This window comes from Festucalex cinctus, chromosome 19 (genome assembly GCF_051991245.1).
Source record: "Festucalex cinctus isolate MCC-2025b chromosome 19, RoL_Fcin_1.0, whole genome shotgun sequence".
Lineage (NCBI taxonomy): Eukaryota > Metazoa > Chordata > Actinopteri > Syngnathiformes > Syngnathidae > Festucalex > Festucalex cinctus.
In genome coordinates this window covers 1,657,940-1,673,556 of record NC_135429.1, presented here as the reverse complement: position 1 = coordinate 1,673,556, position 15,617 = coordinate 1,657,940, and the positions used below count along the sequence as shown (strand labels likewise).

Below are 15,617 nucleotides of genomic sequence, written 5' to 3'. Positions count from 1 at the left end.
AGTGCATCGAAAAGCGATAAATCAATAACGTGTCAGCGTTTGCTGTAGAACCGACACAAACATTGCGAAAACACCAACACTTGTCTTTCTAGTTCAATGATGACCATCCCTTTGGGTCTAGAATTTCTTAAGTTATGCCACTGAACGCTACGCTACGGCGATGACCAGAGATCGGCGCTTCCAACTCTCGTCTCTTCCCGTTGTTGACGAATACCAGACCGAGAAGGATCGTCAGTATCGACCTGCTGAATCGACGGACGAAAACCCGCTCCAGTCGGCGGCAGTCCGTGTTTTCTCTTGAGGCTTTGCAACATAACTCCTTCGCCGAAAATCCATCGACGAGACAAGAGACGCGGAAGTACCCGTCCGTCTCTTGCGGTGATTTTATTCAACATTTCAGCAAAACACAAAATACCTCAAAAAGTACTTCATAAGGCCTCAGTTCAGCAAATTATTCCCTTCTCCTTTTGGGACTAGGGTTGGATCCCAAAAGCGCAGACACAAATAAGAGTTTAACACTTTATTCGCATAACATCAAGAGGCACGGAACTAACTTGACTAGACGAGAAACAACGAGAATCATGAGATGCTAAGCTAAGTCGGTGCACAGAGAAACCGAAGAGCATGTAGCTAGCTGGACAGAGAAATAAATCGTCGCCAACACACTTCACTGTCAGACTTCTATAGACAGCAAATGGATCAGATTGGCTGTGGCTCGACATGTGGGTAACAGGACTGACGTGGGATTATCCGATTGGCTGTTGACCAGAGAAAGAGATGAAAGATTCCTGACTTCACATAGCTTCTTACCGGTTGAAGCTAGTTGCCGTTACACGCCGATTGCATCAGACCCCAAACAAAGCACAGTCATGACCCAAACATAACCCTTTGCATGACCCTAACATAACCCTTGCCCCAAACAAAACACAGTCATGACAGAAGGGATATAGAACCCAAAAATACTTCAAAAACTACAACACAGTTAGTGGACGCCAAATGTTTGTAAATATTTTATGATGGCTACAATTTGACCTTATCGAAATGTCCTTTTTAAATGTACAGATTTGTCATCCACAATATTTAAGTAGCGGACACAGCAGGAATCCATTTTATCCTGCATTGGAAACACAATCCAGATAAGGATTTACCGTACCATGACAAGCTGAAGCGAACACGGGGTTCCAGTTAAAAGGGAGCCAAAAAGGAGCTTAAGGACCAAAATGACGATGTTTCTGATTTCAAATGAAAATATCGATGATCATTTTGCACTCTGGACGTCGTGAACACATATTAGATATTTCACATGGAGTGCCTTCTGGTGTTTGCCACAGAAAAAATGCTTTTCTCCCCCCCTACATCAAATGGCGCTTTGTCATTATATAAAGACTTTTTTTTTTTTTTTTAGACCTACATAGCACCATGCTGTGGCTGCCATGGATTAAGGCGCGAGCTCGTGTGCTGAGCTTGGAGAAAAGTCCATGCATTTAAAAGGAGACAAGGTTTGACTTCAGCATCGGGAGAAGCGAGGTGGTCCGATACGCTTTTACTTTATCTCATTCCCGAGAGTCCCAGCCAGGCTTTGTGATTCGAGTCCAACGCTCTCCAGTAGACTATTTCACAAATATAGGATTGCCTCGGCTTGGATATATTGTTGGTTTAGTTGCCATGCACTCCGTTCGCTCCCGAATTTAACTTCTTTTATCCGGTACATTTGATCTAATAGTATACTATACTTAAACTTTTGATCCATTCTAAAGGGTGATGAGAGTCAAAAAGCAGATACCAGTTTGTTGTTGTTCAGGTAAGTATTCAGGATTCTGTTCGTAGTCCAGAACCGACAAAGGTTTTTATGTCTTCCTGACTCAAACTGATCTTACTGTCTTTCCCGTTCAGACACCAAATAGTGCAGTTGTTCTGATTCAACTTTTGCACATGTGGGGAAAAAAAAAAATGTTTTATGGTCTGACAAATTTTTTTTGTCATAATGATGTCTTGGTTTTCAATTGTAGTTTATGTGACAGTACGTTATTATCTCATGAAATGGAAATTCTGCAAGTTGATTTTTACATTGCTAGCTTGCTAGCTTAAAGGGATACTTTACTTATTTAGCCATTTTTGACAGTCAAACATTAATATTTTGTCTATAATTAGATACTTTCATTATTTTTCACATACAATTAGTATCTTTAACTCATTCACTGCCAGCCAAGTAAAAAATTATCTTTGACGTCTAAAGCCGTCTATGGCAGTGAATGTGTTAAAACACATTTTGCAACTTGCTGTCGACTAAAAAATGACATCACAAGGGCTCGGGTAACCAATCACAGCTCAGCTCGTGACGGTCACATGACCAAACTTAGAAAAAAGGATGAGCTGTGATTGGTCGCCTGAGCCCTTGTGATGTCATTTTTAGTCGACAGCAAGTTGCAAAATGTGTTTTAAAAGGTACTAATCGTATGTGGAAAAAAAAAATGAAAGTATCAAATTAATTATAGACAAAATATTATTTATTGCTATAATGGACGAAACAAGTGAACTTTAACGTTGAAGATCATCCTCTACTTCATTAAAAAATGTTGCTGAGACATTCATTTCTCCAGGAGCATTTTGACACATACGCACACAAGATGCAGAAAAAAAAAAACATTCTCCTTCAAGTACCCCCTTCGCCATTCTTTACCTGACCCCTTCAAAGAAAAACTTATATTACAGGTTCATATTGATTACCTTCATCAAACAAGGAGTTGGAGGCACTCCATTAATCTTTATGCATGGCAGTGGTATTGATTGGGTTCCCATTTGGCAAGAGGCGAGCGTATTCAAAGATGCCAAGGTCAGACGCTTGCTTACCCGTTCTGCATTGCAGCAGGATCGTATGTTAATGCCATGCCAGTCTGGAAAGAGAACACAAAAAAAATGGATTTCGTGACAAATGACAGGAGGTGGATCAGAAAGAGACGACAACGAGGCCCATTGATGAGAAAAGGGGGAGCGGGAATGATTTCATCATTATGGTCAATTACTCTTTTGTCTCTTTTTTTCTTTTTTTCCAACAAGGGGTTCTTTCGCGCCATTTTGCGACCATTTGTATTCTGTATGCTCGCGATATCTTTGTGGAAAAACAAGCCGGCCGTATTCATCGGTCCATTGAACAAACGAGGAAGACGCTTGTACGAGCATCAAAGCGACTTATCGGCGATACGTTGGCGTGATTTGCGGCAACCGCGACTGCAAGCTAACAATTTCAGTCAAATTGTTTCCAGAGTTGACCGAATTAGATCAAAGTTAGAAGTTTGTGATTATAGAAGTCGTTTTAGTATCCATCAAGACAAACGTAATGTAAAGTCTTCGAGATGAGGACTTTTTTTGGGGGGGTGGTGAATTTTACGTATCAAAAATATTTGTGGTATTGGTATTTGGTGTTGGGACCCTACAGGAATGTCTCAGAAAATTAGAATATTGTGCAAAAATGTCATACATTCTGGATAAATCAACTGAAATATTGCAAGCCTTTTTTTGTTTTAATATTGCCGATTATGGCTTCTTCTTCTTCTTTTTTTTTTTTTTTACTTGGTCTGAGGAAATATTGTAATATTTTTGAGATAGGATATTTGAGTTTTCTTAAGCTGTAAGCCATAATCAGCAATATTAAGATAATAAAAGGCTTGCAATATTTCAGTTGATTTGTAATTGCATTACAGAAAATAAAGAACTTTATCACAATATTCTAATGTTCTGAGACAGTCCTGTAATCAAGACCCGAGTACTCATATGGGTATCGGTCTGGGAAAAAAAAAAAAAAAATTGCGATTAAACATTCCTAATATACATATATAACAAATGGTGGTGATGTTTGGTTGGTGCTGGATTTCACTTTGATTCATCTTTTTTTTCCTTTGACCTTTCCTCTGGTCTCCTGACCTTCTGACCTTCACGGCCGTCGAGACGCTGAAGTATCCGGTTAAGGTGAACTAATGAGTACAAATTTCCACGAATTCACACATACGCATGCACGCACACGCACACAAATGCGCACGTATGCACATTAAAAATAAAAAATAAAAAATCAATCATGATGATATGTTGAATCGGTAAGACTGCCAAATGAACAATTCTGAGCTCTCTATTGGGGGGGGGGGGATGCACTGAGCTGTCGCCGTCTTACAAATGCAATTATGCCATCTAGTGGCAGAAAATGCCCTCAATACAAATCAATCGCACAGTACATATTTTAAAATTTTAAGCCAATTTTTTTTAATTACTGTATCAATTGACTAAAAGTTGCAGCCATATTTCTATTCGTTCAACATTTTTTCCACTTGGTTAACAAGAGTATGAAAAGTTGCGATTAATCGTGATTTAACGATCAAAGTCATGCGATTAATTATGATTTAAAAAAATGTAATCACCTGACACCTCTAGTCTAGTATGACTCAAACGTCAACTAAATAAAGTGATGAGGGACTTTTTTCATGAATGAAATTTAGTTGAACAAGAATGTGTGCATGCGTGTTTGTGCGGCTCCCTGTGAGGCAGGTGGAGAAACCTGTTGCAGCGCAATCCGTCATCTGCATTCCGGAAGATTCTCTCCCAGAGGAGAGCTAATCCGATTTCTTTTTAACCAGAGGTTGCTGAGGACGGCAGATTTCAAAACATCAACAGAAACGCACGCACACACACTCGGATTGTCTTCCTCTCTCCTTGCCCATCTTTCTGTGCACATCTTTTGTCCCCTGTAAGAGGTTCACCTGCACGGAGCCACGGCGTCCAGGGAATAGTGGCCGAGGGGAGTAAAAAGGGGCGGGATTAGCGAGGAGCCGGGACCAATTCCGCAATTGAGGCGATCTTGACGGAACGCTTTTGTGTAATGCCTGAAAAGTTGACGATGTTACCGGCGCATGTCTTTCTGCTCCTAATAGCAGTCGGGAGACGCGAGCAGCTGTCGGGCGCACACCGAGCCTCCCCCTAAGTGCTGCCCTTGGTTTGATGTGCTGATGAATTCCGCAGCAAAGCATCTCCTGACCAGGGACTCAGCATGGCCAATGAGGGATTACTGATGCAGTCAGCTGCTGCGATGAGGATGAAGGGAGGAACCGTGACAGGCTCAAGACGCTGCTGGATGACCCCCAAAAACTTTCAAACGGAGTGCAAAAGCTGTTGAACTGTTAAAACATGTTTCCAACAACTTCTCAATTTCTGTCCCTGAGGTTATACATGTTGGACACAATGCAGCCTTTCGAAGTTTTACTGTCATTAATAACATATTTAGTTGAACACATTCACTGGCAGCCATTTTCACATTTCGCAATCCCGTTTGCTCCCGGCTCGTTTTACGGGATTTTGACTGATTTTGCATGGCGCACAGAATATTGTGTTCTATTTAGGGCTGTCAAAGTTAAAGTGTTAATAGATTAATTAATCACAGAAAAATTTCACATTAATCACGTATTAACGCATATTAACTCATTTACTCCCAATAATGTATAAATACGTTTTTTTTTAATGTTCTAAGTGTCCCAAAGACGCATTTATACGTTTTTTTTTTTAATTTTTTTTAATTATTTTTATTTTTTATGCTAGAGCATGCAGAAGCCTGTGATATAGTTTCTGACTTGAAGAGGTGGCTTAAAAAAATGGTAGTTGTTACAAAAAATGGCCAGCAGGTGGCAGCAGAGTATAAGAGATCAGCCAGGGCAATGCTGTAACAAGCTCTTTTTGTCAGTGTTTTCACCAGGAATGTTAATATTGATGAAATTGAGCTATATTCTAATGCTAATTGCTGCCAAACGGAAACAGATAGATAAAGACTTTTTTTTTTTTTTTAACTGATGAAAGAAGAGACTCCAATCTTTATCTTGGTAGGTTCCATGTTTTTATAGCAATAGTACACAATATTCTGTGGACCTTGCAAAATCAGTCAAACTCTAGTAAAACAGGAGCGAAAATGGCTGGGAGTGAATCAATTCATAAAGTCCGACAATATCCTTCAGTTTCTATGCTTCAAATTGATCATATTTGCCTTTGTCGGGTATAAGAGTTTCATTTTGCTGAGGTACAAAAAAAAAAAAAAAAAAAAAAAAAAAAAGATACCCACTGTCAGCTTTGTTTTTTGTAAATTACAGTATACGTGACCGAGCAAATCTGTGGCAAATAAAGCGAGGTCAGACAAGTAAGAAGCCGTTTTCAGCTCACGGTTGACAGAAAGGGTTAAAAAAAGGGAAAGGGAAAAAATGACAGCGGGGTTATTTTTCTTCCCATTTTTCTTTTACCACCGCTGGGTGGTCTGATTGCACGCTGCCTGATTGCACACTTCATTTTTCCTGTGGACAACCAGGGCTGACCCTGTCAATGTTTACGAGCTTGTAAGGTGACGGGGGCGTGCGATTTAGGTTAAAACACGCTTCAGTGGTTTATAGGCGTGATAGAGGGCTGCCGAACATGTAACATGGACAGACACGCAGACAAGGAGGCGGCATGTGTTTTTATGCATTTCATCACAACTGTCGAGCGCACTCACCTCGCCTTCTCTGTGCCACGGCCTCCCGTTCTGAGGGTACTTGCTCTGACTCTGCCTCTTCTTTTGGCCCCCGTCAGCAAATTTGCACAGCAACGGCTCCGTGGGAGCTGGACAAAAGCAGAGAAAGGGGGGTGGGGGTGGGGGCAAAGCCACGTTACGAGGGGGGAGGGCGGTGGGGGACGACATCCCGTGACCCCGCTGTGGCCCTTTGAACTCCAAAAATCTCTTCCTCGACCCCTCCCCTTCCTCTCCGGCCTTCTACGGAGCTCTCAGAGCAAATTCCCCAGATGGCTGATGTTGGCAGGCCCACCCCAAGCTGGCAGCGCATGAAAGAGCGTTGGAGGGTATTGTTGAAATAATAATCAGAGTAATCGCTCTTGTAAATACCTCTGAGATGGTTCCGTGGGACCGATCTGTCAGCCGAAGCTTATTTCTACAAGGCGTTCCTGTTTGCTATAATCACTTTTTTGTTTTACTTAAACAGCCACGTTCTCTTTTATTTGATATGTTATGCCCCCCCCCATCGTCTGACTGGGGATCTGTCATTTGAGTTAAGCAGTCATTCATGTGAAATGAGAATGTCACGCGATTAAAAAAACAATAACGTCTTCACCTACTCTGTACAATTAAATGACATTTAACAAAACATTGAGGATTTTTGGACGCCGATTAGATGGCATTTTTGCTGCCGATATGTTGTTTCAGGAAAGGACATGATAGCAACGCAAAAATGTTTCCGTACGACTATTTTAGAATCTTAGATTCGCAGGATTAAATGTATAATTAGAGACTGAGGTAAAACACTTACAATAACAATCATGAATTGATCCTTCATCTCAAACAGTGACTCGGCATGTTTATGGCACGAGAAACAATAACAAAATACACAAAAACAAAATTGGAGCAATTTTCCAATATTTTCACTTTTCAAGCTCACATCCCATGTTTTCTTTGGATTTTTTTTTCTTTTATACCGAACAGACAGGAAATTCTGTAAACCGAGCAAAGAAAATTCTGCAAAGTACAGAAAAAAACAAAACAAAAAATACTTGCATGCAATTGCGTACATGCATTTAATCAAATGACATTCAGATAATGAAATGCGTTAATGTAAAAATATTACGGTATTTTGTACATTTTATATTTATATTACGCGAATACGCATGCAATTTAGCTGATTAATCGTGATTAATCAAAATTAAAAAGTGTGATTGATCAGATTAAACATTTTAATCGATTGACAGCACTAAAAAAAAAAATGTAATAAAAAATAAATAAATAAATGAATGAATAAATAAATAAATAAATAAATAAAAATCTCCAAAGTCGGTGGGAAGTGTCTCATGAATGGGAATAATGTATGAGTTTCACTTTTTGAATAGAACTGATGAAATAAATGGACTTTTCAACGACATTATAATTCAGCGGGCCCCTTGATGAATTATTAATCCCCCCCCACCACCAGTCAAACCACCGAAAAAGAAAAAAACAAAAAAATCTGGGATCTTCTTTTTATTTTCCTTCTTTTTTACAACCCTCCAAACAATTCTTTCAAAATAAAAAAACAAACAAACATATAAATATTCAAAATACATTTCCCACGAAGAACGGTGGGAAAAACCAGGAATGATCCAAAAATGAAAATATATTGGGGGAAAAAAAAACAACAACCTCCACAACAACAAAAAAGCTAATATTAAAATTTCAAGGGAGTTGATTTCTGTGAATAAATGCACAAAACTATTTTTTCTACTAATTATTGGTTCCCTGTTCAACATTTATGTGCCAATCTTGAATGATAATTTTTATGCAGTGGGGAAAAAAAAATACAGACATAAAAATATGTGATTACTTTGTCTGCATCAAACCCTTTGTTGTTGGGTTGGGATAGTGGATTTTTTTTTATTTTTTATTTCTACATTGACAAATGCAAATGAAATATATTAAGAGCACCTCCTGTATTTCACACGTATGTGCCCATCTTTGTTCTAATTCATTTAGATGCACTTTAGAGCCAATTTAGCCAATTTAGAGCTGCGCAAAATGCTCAAATATATATTCAAATGTAGCAGATTCAAATTAATATTCGAGGTTTTCTTGTGACCTCGGTTATGTTGTGACTCGAGAGTCAAGAATTTAACATACAGTTCTCATTATTATTCATATCAACATTCTACACAACTACAAGCACAATAATACACATAAAAGTGAGCAATATTTCATCAAGGCCAACAATTGGATGCAGCTCTTTTATTGGCTGATGTATCCACCTGACATGTGAGCACCTGAGCTTCTCCAAACAGTCCTGCGGCGCACCTGTCGGCCCATCAGGTGACCTGACAGCTCTCCTGTCATCACATTCGCATTAGCAGCCTGGCGACTCGTGACAACACGGGCAGGTGACAAGGCTGCCTGCAGGAGGCGGGGCGGAGGGTGGTGGGGGTGGTGGGGGGGCGGGTTACTGAACAACGGGACATTTCACTGCGCTTGTGCCAGAGATGACACCAACACTACCAAAGAACTGCTGACGCTTTCATCTCCACTCACAGCAAATGTTAAGATGCGCCGTTGAGAGCAATGATGTTTCTGGAGAAGAAAATATGCCCGTCTAAAATTGAGGACAATAAATCAACAATGAAAGTGATGAGAGCGTCACACAAAAATGATTTGGGCGTTAATGAGCAAACATGATTTGGGGATGATTTAATTTTTTTCCTGACGTCACCAAGTTAGGATGGAGGACAAAATTACAAATAAATCAATCAATAAATGAATAAATAAAACTGGGAAAAAAAACAAAAATATATTTATATTTATTTTTGTATTTAATTTTTTGACTACATTTTTTCACATCCGTTTTTATTTAGCATGTTTACTCAGTCATTTATTTATGTTTAATTCATTCACAAAACTGCCAAAATTAAAAATAAATAAAGGAATAAATGAATAAATAAAACTGAAAATAAAAACGGATATTAAAAATAATTCAAAATTTAAAATTTGACTATATATATATATATATATTTTTTTTTTTTACATCCATTTATTTTATTTTTTAGTATTTAATTTAATGATATTTTTTATTTCCGTTTTTATTTTCACTTTTATTCATTTAGGATATTTGTTTGGCAGCATTCATTAGGATTTTAGAATTAAACATTTTTGGCAGTCAAAGAGTTAAAAGAAAAGTTTTCATCCTAGTCAGAAGGACATTGACGGTAAAGGAGACCCTGGGAGAGAGAAAAAAAATAAAAAATTAAAGACCAAAGTTGTTCCCATCATCTGTGGTATTGAGGGAAATAATTAGTGAGTACATTCGTTAAAATCTGACAAGGAGAAAGTTGATTTCCCCCCTGTGACATCATTGAAATTCCAAGCTCAAGAGCAGCTTTTCCCAGTCGGTTTTCCCTATACATGATTATCAGGCATGATTATTGTGTTCTTTATAAATTTACATGTCAATGTCAACGCTGTGGAACTATACGAGGCATTGTAACTCGAGGTACACACATAGCTGAAAACATTTAACAGTTAACAACCACAGACGTCAAATCCAGGTCCAAAAAGTCAAAGCCCCCCCCCACCATAGTTTTTGTTCAGGTGCAAGTCGGACACATATGAAATCCTCCGAAATGTCTTGTTCTAATAAATAATTGTGATTCCGGATGATCTCGAGGTGGTTTGCCTTAACCTCTGATTAATTAAGTCATTGATTAAAAGCCACGTCTCATTCATTGCCTTTGTCCGTGTAGCGTATTCCACGTCGCGACTATTTCAAAGGTTGAGCTCAGAATCAATCTGCAAAAATGTCAACAGCAGCCACTAAACAAGCTTCTCAAAGGAGGGGAAAAAAAAACTTTTTTTTAATTTTTTTTTTTATGTGGAACTGGTTGCAAGTTTGTGCTCATTCGGAGACACTTTGGCACCCAGTAAAATGCCTCACTGAGTACGTGCAGATTTATAACTCAACGAAACTTTGCAAGTTGAACTAATTAGTCATTAGTGCTGTCGCTGCAGTTTTCTGGATGGGCAACCAGGTAACATTTGTATAAAGAATGCCAGAACTCAACATGACTTCCTTATTTTTATTTTTTTTATTTTTTATTTTTTTTCCCAACCGAGTCACAGAAAATCAATCGACTACACCGATAATTTTTGGGGGAAGCCAGATCAAGGCAAACAATGTTAACCTAGAGAATGAGAGAGTTAAATAGGGCCGGGTATCGATTCTAATTTCCTCAATCGATTTGATTTTGATTCACAAGAGATCAGTTCATTTTGATTTCAATTATTTTTTTTTATTCAATTCGATTCACTTCAATCAGATATTGACTACTTACGGAACATTAAATTCCAAATTAAATTTTGCGGAGACCGTAACTGGTTAAAGGACTTAGTTTATTAATGAAATTAACACGTGTTGTAATTAGGGATGTAACGATATCCAAATATCATGATACGATATTATCACGATATGAAGCTCACGATATTGTGGGGAAGTTGGCGATATTTAAAAAAGATAATACTGAAAAAAATGAGCTCATACTAAAAAAAAAAAAAGCACAATATTGTGAAAAAATAATACGTTCCCCTTCACCTTACAATTAGTGATTTTAAACATAGAAGGGCCAAAACATCCCGAATGAAAATTAAACTGCATTAAAAGACTTGCCACCAGAGGGTACTAGAACGGCACAAATGGTCATCAACCTGACTTTTTTTTTTTTTTTTTTTTAACAGATGTGTAGCTTTTAAATATCGTGAACATGACGACGACGATATTGTGGCAGTTTTAATATCACAATATTGCCATTATCGTTACATCCCTAAGTCATAATCAAGTATTACACAAACATCGAAATCGGCAAGGATGAGATGAAGATAATTTCACAATTCAAGTTATTGTAAATAAATTTGTCTTAAAGTACAATAAGTCAGGTCTTTCATAGATGTATGGAAGTACTTTTAAATTCATGGAACAGTAAATTTCAAGAAAATGGTAAGATAAAAAAAAAAAAAAATGAGCCTTTAAAATTCTATTTTGTTATGAATTTATGGGAAAACAGATTAAAATACATTTGTAATTATTAAAATTAAATTTATTTGTAATATGGCAGTACGGTTATTATAGTTTTGGAATTTTTAATTTTAGTTAGTTTTTATTAGTTTTCAGGGTGGTTCTGTTAGTTTTTATTTAGTTCTTTAAAAAAATGTTTAGTTTTAGTTTAGTTTGTTAGTTTCAGTATGAGTATTAGTTTAAAAAAATGTGTAATACTGGCGCGCAATATTTAAAAAACACCATGGGAGCAATGTTGACTGCTGCTAGATGACGTCACTTCTGTGTGACACACTTTCAAATGTCATTATTCTGGTTTACATCAATAATAAAATAAATCTACTAAAAATCACATTTAAAATCATCCCCAAAGGCTCATGCATTAAATTCATTACCAAAGACTAGAACGAAGGACATTTTTGCGATAATTAGAGTTAGTTTTGTAAACATAAAATGTAGTTTCAGTTAGTTTTTGTTTTTTAAAAGCATTTTCGCTTTTATTTTATTTTGGTAACAATATTGTTTTTTTGAATTTTCGTTTGACTTTTTTTAAATTAGTTTTAGTTAACTAAAAGAACCTTTAATGGCCCCTGTTTTTCGATACCCTCCCTTCTTACTTTGACTATCTCCAAACATTTTTGTTTTGTTTATTTGATTTGAACTGAGTCAAATGCCATTTTTTAGCACGCGTCGCGGGCCACTGAAAAATGGACGGCGGGCCGCAAATGGCCCCCGGGCTGTAGTTTGGACACCCCTGAATTTAGCACATTTGGCAGAAGCAATCCTAAATTTTGGGCCTGTTTTCACATGTGCAAACTGTTAGTAAATCAGACCCAATGTCTCTTGACTGGCATGGGAACAGCAAGTATGGAATTCTCGGCTTCGAATGAGTGGATGAATGGATGAACAATTTTCAAGAGGAAAGCCACAAACGTTTTTGGTATGACTTTACTTTTGAAATTTGCACAAACCCGAGCCCATAACATCTATTATGCACTTAATTCATTCACTCGCCGCCATTTTCACAGAAGCAATCCTGTTCGCTCCCGGCTGTTTTACTGGATTTGGACTGATTTTGCAAGGCCCTCAGAATATTGTGTTCTATTGCTATAAAAGCATGCAACCTATCAAAAGAAAGATTAAAGTCTCTTCTTTCATCAAGAAAAAAAAAATCGTATGTTTCTATCTGTTTCCGTTTTGCAGCAATTAGCATTAGAAGAGAGCTAAGTTTCATCAGTTTTCACAAATCTATTTAAAATTGTAAGTCATTGAGCATTTTTTCTCGATGGCCCTGGTTGATCTCCTTTGCTCTTCTGCCACCTGCTGGCCGTTTGTGTAATAACTACCATTTCTGCAACCGTTCTTTGCAGTTGAGAGGCTGCATCAAAGCCTTCGTGTATGCTCTAGCATAAACAAAAAACAAAAAAACGTATAAATACGTCTTTGGGACACTTAGAACATAAAAAAAACGTATTTATACGTTATTGGGAGCAAATGAGTTAAGTAAAAAGCTGTAGTAAAAGCAAACTTCATTTAGCTCAGCGAAATGTTGGGTTAAAAGGTGTCTACGGGTTCTTGGCTCGAATTGATACGAGTTAGCATCTCCGAGAACGAAGCCATTTGGATATCTTGATCCGTTTTTATTGCAAGGACGTGTCGGGGAGCACATGGATGAGGAAGAAAGAAGAAGACATTGTTTTTTTTTGGGATTGGAATTCAGATGTTCTGCGACGCTGGCTCGAGGGGTCTCTCTAATTGGATCAACGACTGTCTGATTCCCATCAGCCGGCTTGACCCGTCTGCCCACATTGGCAAGGCAGTATTTATGGGAAAGGGGAAGCGGCAGACGCAGACGGAGACGGGAAGACAATAAATGGGAAAAGAAAGCAGAAACAACAGATTGTGATCGAGTAAAGCTTACACCAGAGTGGTCAGGCGTTTTTAAATAAAAACTAACGGGGCTAAGGAAACGACTTGCAAAGTACCTCATGTGCTCTTATTACTTCCAATACGCCTTACAAAAATCAATGTGCTCAACCACCCGCGCGACAAATAGTCAACATGATTCATTAAAAAGGAAAACTTCACAGCTGAATTGAAATGGCTCGGAATTTGCAGAGGCAGCATTTCCTGCCCGGCGCTGTTTCGAGGAGCGCAATCGTTAGCGCCCCCGAAGCCCGATTAATAAATCGCACATGCCAACTAACGCCGTTTGAATGGAAAATTATCGTGCAGGCGGAATTGTTCCCCCGACAGAACGAGATGAAACACACAAGTTGGCTCTGAAGAATTATGAGGTGTTTATTTAGACGTCCCGCAATATTTTCGACATTTTTATATTGCTAGTTTGCTACAACCAACAATGGCAAACACTAAATTTCCTAGTTTATACTTTGAATAAAAACAGTGCCACCCGTCTGACCCAAATTTAACTAATTTGCTCCCAATAACATATAAATACGTTTTTTTAATGTTCTAAGTGTCCCAAAGACGTAGTTATATGGTTTTTTTTTTTATGCTAGAGCATACAGAAGGCTTTGATGCAGCCTCTCAACTGCAAAGAACGGTTGCAGAAATGGTAGTTATTACACAAACGGACAGCAGGTGGCAGCAGAGAAAAGGAGATCAACCAGAGCCATGTAGAAAAAAAAAGCTCAATTACTTACAATTTGAAATAAATTTTAAGTAGATTTGCAAAAACTGATGAAACTTAGCTCTCTTCTATTGCTAATTGCTGCAAAACGGAAACAGATAGAAACATACTTTTTTTTTCCCGATGAAAGAAGAGACTTTAATATTTCTTTTGATAGGTTCCATGCTTTTATAGCAATAGAACACAATATTCTGTGGGCTTTGCAAAATCAGTCCAAATCCAGTAAAACAGCCGGGAGCGAACAGGATTGCGAAATGTGAAAATGGCGGCGAGTGAATGAGTTAAAAGGATTTAAGCCCTTTTCGCACTGCACTTGCTCAGTGTGAAAGAGTTGAACGTACCGTTGTGACGACATAGCAGCCTACCACAAAGTAAAAACGAACATTTTAGTTAGGCCACGTCTCGATATTTCGTCTTTCGCTGCTGCAAAAGAATGCCCTGACTTTGACTTGAGTAGCAGAAAAATTAACTCATTTGCTCCCAAAAACGTATAAATACGTTCTATGTTAAATATTACCAGTGTCCCAAAGACGTATTTTTATGTTTTTTCTCATTTTTTTTAATTTTATGCTAGAGCATACAGAAGGCTTTGATGCAACCTCTGAACTTAAGAGAATGGTTGAAGCAGTGGTAGTTATTACAAAACCGGCCAGCAGGTGGCAGCAGAGTATAAGAGATCAGCCAGGGCCATGTTGCAACAAGCGGTTTTCACCACAGTTTTAAACAGATATGTGAATAATGACGAAACTTAGCTATATTCTAATGCTAATTGCTGCAAAACGGAAACAGAAGAAGAGACTTTGAATCTTTCTTTTGGTAGGTTCCATGTTTTTTTGTTTTTTTGTTTTTTTTTAAATAGCAATAGAACACAATATTCTGTGGGCCTTGCAAAATCTGTCAAAATCCAGTAAAAAAAACATCACTCCACCAGCTCCTCTCCAAATGACGCATTTTCCATTCCATGGTCCCTGCCCCTCACCACATACCCAATGAATGGGTTTGATGCACCCTATTAAATGCAGTGTGAAAAGGGCTTTGGAATGGTCCCCTACTAGGGAATAAATGAAGACAAGAGCCGAAGCCCTAAAGGCGCACCTGTGACAGATAACAGTCAATACGGCTCACTAGAACATGGAAATTAAGAGTCGGCTAGAGGTTTTGTTGACAGGGATGACACACGTGGCTCGGTGACACGACTCGATAAATAGAATGCGGCGCTGAGAGGAGACGGTGAAGACGATGAGTGGGAGAAGACGTCATTGAGAGATATTGAGAAAATGTCCGAGCGGGCAGCATAGGAGATCTCATTCGAATCGCATGGTGTGTTTTTTTTGTTTTTTTTCTGCCTCCCAGTTTCTAAAAGCACGAACGTTAGTTGGATTGAAGACTCT

General features: G+C 38.2%; 1 protein-coding gene across 12 annotated transcripts in view; it reads right to left on the bottom strand.

Moving 5' to 3' along the window:
• Positions 1 to 15,617, bottom strand: part of rbms3 (RNA binding motif, single stranded interacting protein) — a 268,599-nt gene that overhangs the window by 35,986 nt on the left and 216,996 nt on the right. For all 12 annotated transcript variants that reach the window (XR_013280185.1, XR_013280184.1, XM_077507158.1 and 9 more), the window contains 2 exons: positions 6,518 to 6,624; positions 2,851 to 2,894 (listed from right to left, as the gene is read on the bottom strand). Coding sequence is in view for 10 of the 12 variants with exons in the window: in XM_077507158.1 (XP_077363284.1) it covers positions 2,851 to 2,894; positions 6,518 to 6,624 (151 nt within the window). In the remaining 2 variants the exon portion in view is untranslated. The remainder of the gene's footprint in view (positions 1 to 2,850; positions 2,895 to 6,517; positions 6,625 to 15,617) is intronic.